General features: G+C 57.6%; 1 protein-coding gene across 6 annotated transcripts in view; it reads left to right on the top strand.

Annotated features, from left to right (window-relative positions):
* CRTC1 (CREB regulated transcription coactivator 1) overlaps window positions 1-2347 on the top strand; it is a 40548-nt gene continuing 38201 nt past the window's right edge. For all 6 annotated transcript variants that reach the window (XM_057385818.1, XM_057385817.1, XM_057385815.1 and 3 more), the window contains exon 1: window positions 1-184. In XM_057385818.1, the coding sequence (XP_057241801.1) occupies window positions 8-184 (177 nt within the window). In that variant the 5' untranslated portion in view covers window positions 1-7. The remainder of the gene's footprint in view (window positions 185-2347) is intronic.

The raw sequence follows: 2347 nt of genomic DNA, 5'->3' as shown, positions 1-2347 counted from the left end.
CCCGCGCATGCGCGCCGCCCCCCCTCGGCCGCGGGGAGGGGGATGCGGACGGGGGAAGATGGCGGCCTCGAACAACCCGCGGAAATTCAGCGAGAAGATCGCGCTGCACAACCAGAAGCAGGCGGAGGAGACGGCGGCCTTCGAGGAGGTCATGAAGGACCTGAGCCTGACCCGCGCGCACCGGGTGAGACTCGGCCCCGGCCGCCGCCCCCGGTTGTGGCGGGCGGGGGGGGTTTGTGAGGGGCGGCGCCCCCCCCGCGGAGCCCCTCTGGCGGGGGCGGGCGGTTCCCGCGGTGGGGGAGGCCCCCTCAGCCCGCCCCTCACGGCCCCCGTTCCCCACACCCCCGGTTCCGCGGCACCGGGCCCGGCCCGCGCCGCCCACCGGGCCCGCAGCATCCTCCGGAGACCGGCACCTGCCGCGGGGGGAGGCCCCGGTGTCCCCCGCCCGAGGGTCGGGGCAGCGGCATCGYGGTGCGGCCGGAGCGGGAGCGGGCCCGGCGGGGAGGGGGCTGCGCTGCGCTGCGGCCGTGCTGAGGAGGGTCCCGGTTCCTCACACCGGGACAGGCCCCGGGACGGACCGGGATCCCGATGCTTTGCCGGTGGCTGAGGGAAGATCCCCGTTGCATCATCCCGGGACAGGCCCGGCTCTGAGGGGGGATCCCGTTCCATCAGCTCTGGACAGGCCCCGGCTCTGAAGAGATCTCAGTTCCTGTGGGCAGGTCCCGGTTCTGTCCCCGCGGTTCCYCATCCCGGGACGCTCCCGGCTCTGAGGACAATCGCGGTTCCYTCAGCCTGTTCCCCATCTCCTCATTCGGGACAGGCCGGGGCTGGGGTTAGCTCTCAGCTCTGAGCAGGTGTCGCGGTTTTTGCTGCCAGTCTGGGGTTGGTTCATGGTTCCCCAGCTCGGTTCAGACCCAGATCGGGGTCCCTCTGTCCCCCCGAGCATCCCCCGAGCATCCCCCGCCGCTCCGGCTGTGGGCACGGAGCACCCACGGGCGGGATCTGCCGGACTCGCTGCTGCTGTTCCCGTTACACTCCGGTTGTCGTAGGTGCAAATTGCTGCACATCCAAAGGCTCCCTTGGCTGCTGATGTCTCTGCAAAGCCCATCAGCACAAATTCCTGGCATCACGGATGCGCTTTCCGGGCACGAGATGCCTTTTCTGGTCCAGATTCGGGGATGTCGGGGCTGTTTGTTCTGTTCTTGTCTCACCTGCTTGTGTCAGTGTTTTGTTTTTGACTGTTTCACGAAAATTTACGAGCCTGTTTGCGGCTGAAGCTTTGCAGGAACAAGAGAACGCAGAGTTGGATTTGCAGCAAAACATTTCCTTTTTATTCCCCTGTGTCRGGAGAGGGTAAATATTTGTTTTGAATTGGTGATGCTGCTGGTTGGATGGAAAGGAAAGGCCCCTGGCAAGGGCTGAGGCTGGAGCTCTGCTGGTGCTCACCTGGCTGTTGGATGCTCTTGGAGTTCCTGCTGGACTCACTCGGGACCGAAGCGAGGATAATTTGGAGGTGTTYGTAGTCACTGGAATCATCTTGTTTTTCACACCTGTGTGGCTCAGTATCCCAGGATTTTGTCTTTAGAGTGGTCAGTCCTTGTTGCCACTCCAGGGCTGGGTGTTCCTGAGGGAGTTCTTGGGTTCTGCAATTACAGGTTATCAATTAACACACATTTAGCACTCACCTCCTGCAAGTCAGAATCTAAATTCATTTATCCTCCATCCCCTTTCAGTTTCTCCCAAATCCGAGTGCTCCTCGCACAGGTTTTGCACTTGGAAGCCCATCATGCTTTCAAGAACCTGGTTTTGAGGAAAGAACCCAAGATGAATAACTTTTCTGAGCATTCTGGGTACTGAAGTGATGGAAACACTGACCAGAGAGCTGAATAAAATGTCTCCTTTGTAGACTTTTTCTTTCAAATTCCATGATTTCATCTGGGTTTAAAACGCACCATAAAAGCAAAAAGGGGTTAAGCACAACTTTGCTGTTTGCTCTCATTTTCATTTGGCAAGCAGCACGTTGCTGTCAGTTTGAAAACGCCTTACTCAGTTGGTGGAAGCAGCCCAAAATTTCTGTTGCCTTTTCATTATTAGTAATTGTCTTTTTGCAATGTTTACCATCTTGTCTGCTTTATTGTTGGTTACTGGTCAGGGCAGAAATTCGCTGTTCCTCCTCTGAGCTTCCTTTCTCTCTTGGTCATCTTCCACCTATTTCTGCTGTTGGATCCATGGGGGATTTTTAAGTTCTGATCCTTCTCACCAGAGTGTGATATCAACCCCTCCTTTATTACCCTCACCAAAAAAAAACCAAAAAAACCCAAAACAAGAAAGAATTCCTGTGAGAAAG

The sequence above is a fragment of the Malurus melanocephalus genome, unplaced genomic scaffold (assembly GCF_030028575.1).
Source record: "Malurus melanocephalus ecotype Western Australia unplaced genomic scaffold, MMel_1.1 scaffold_876, whole genome shotgun sequence".
NCBI classification, from domain to species: Eukaryota; Metazoa; Chordata; class Aves; order Passeriformes; family Maluridae; genus Malurus; species Malurus melanocephalus.
This window is presented reverse-complemented; position numbering and strand designations above follow the sequence as displayed.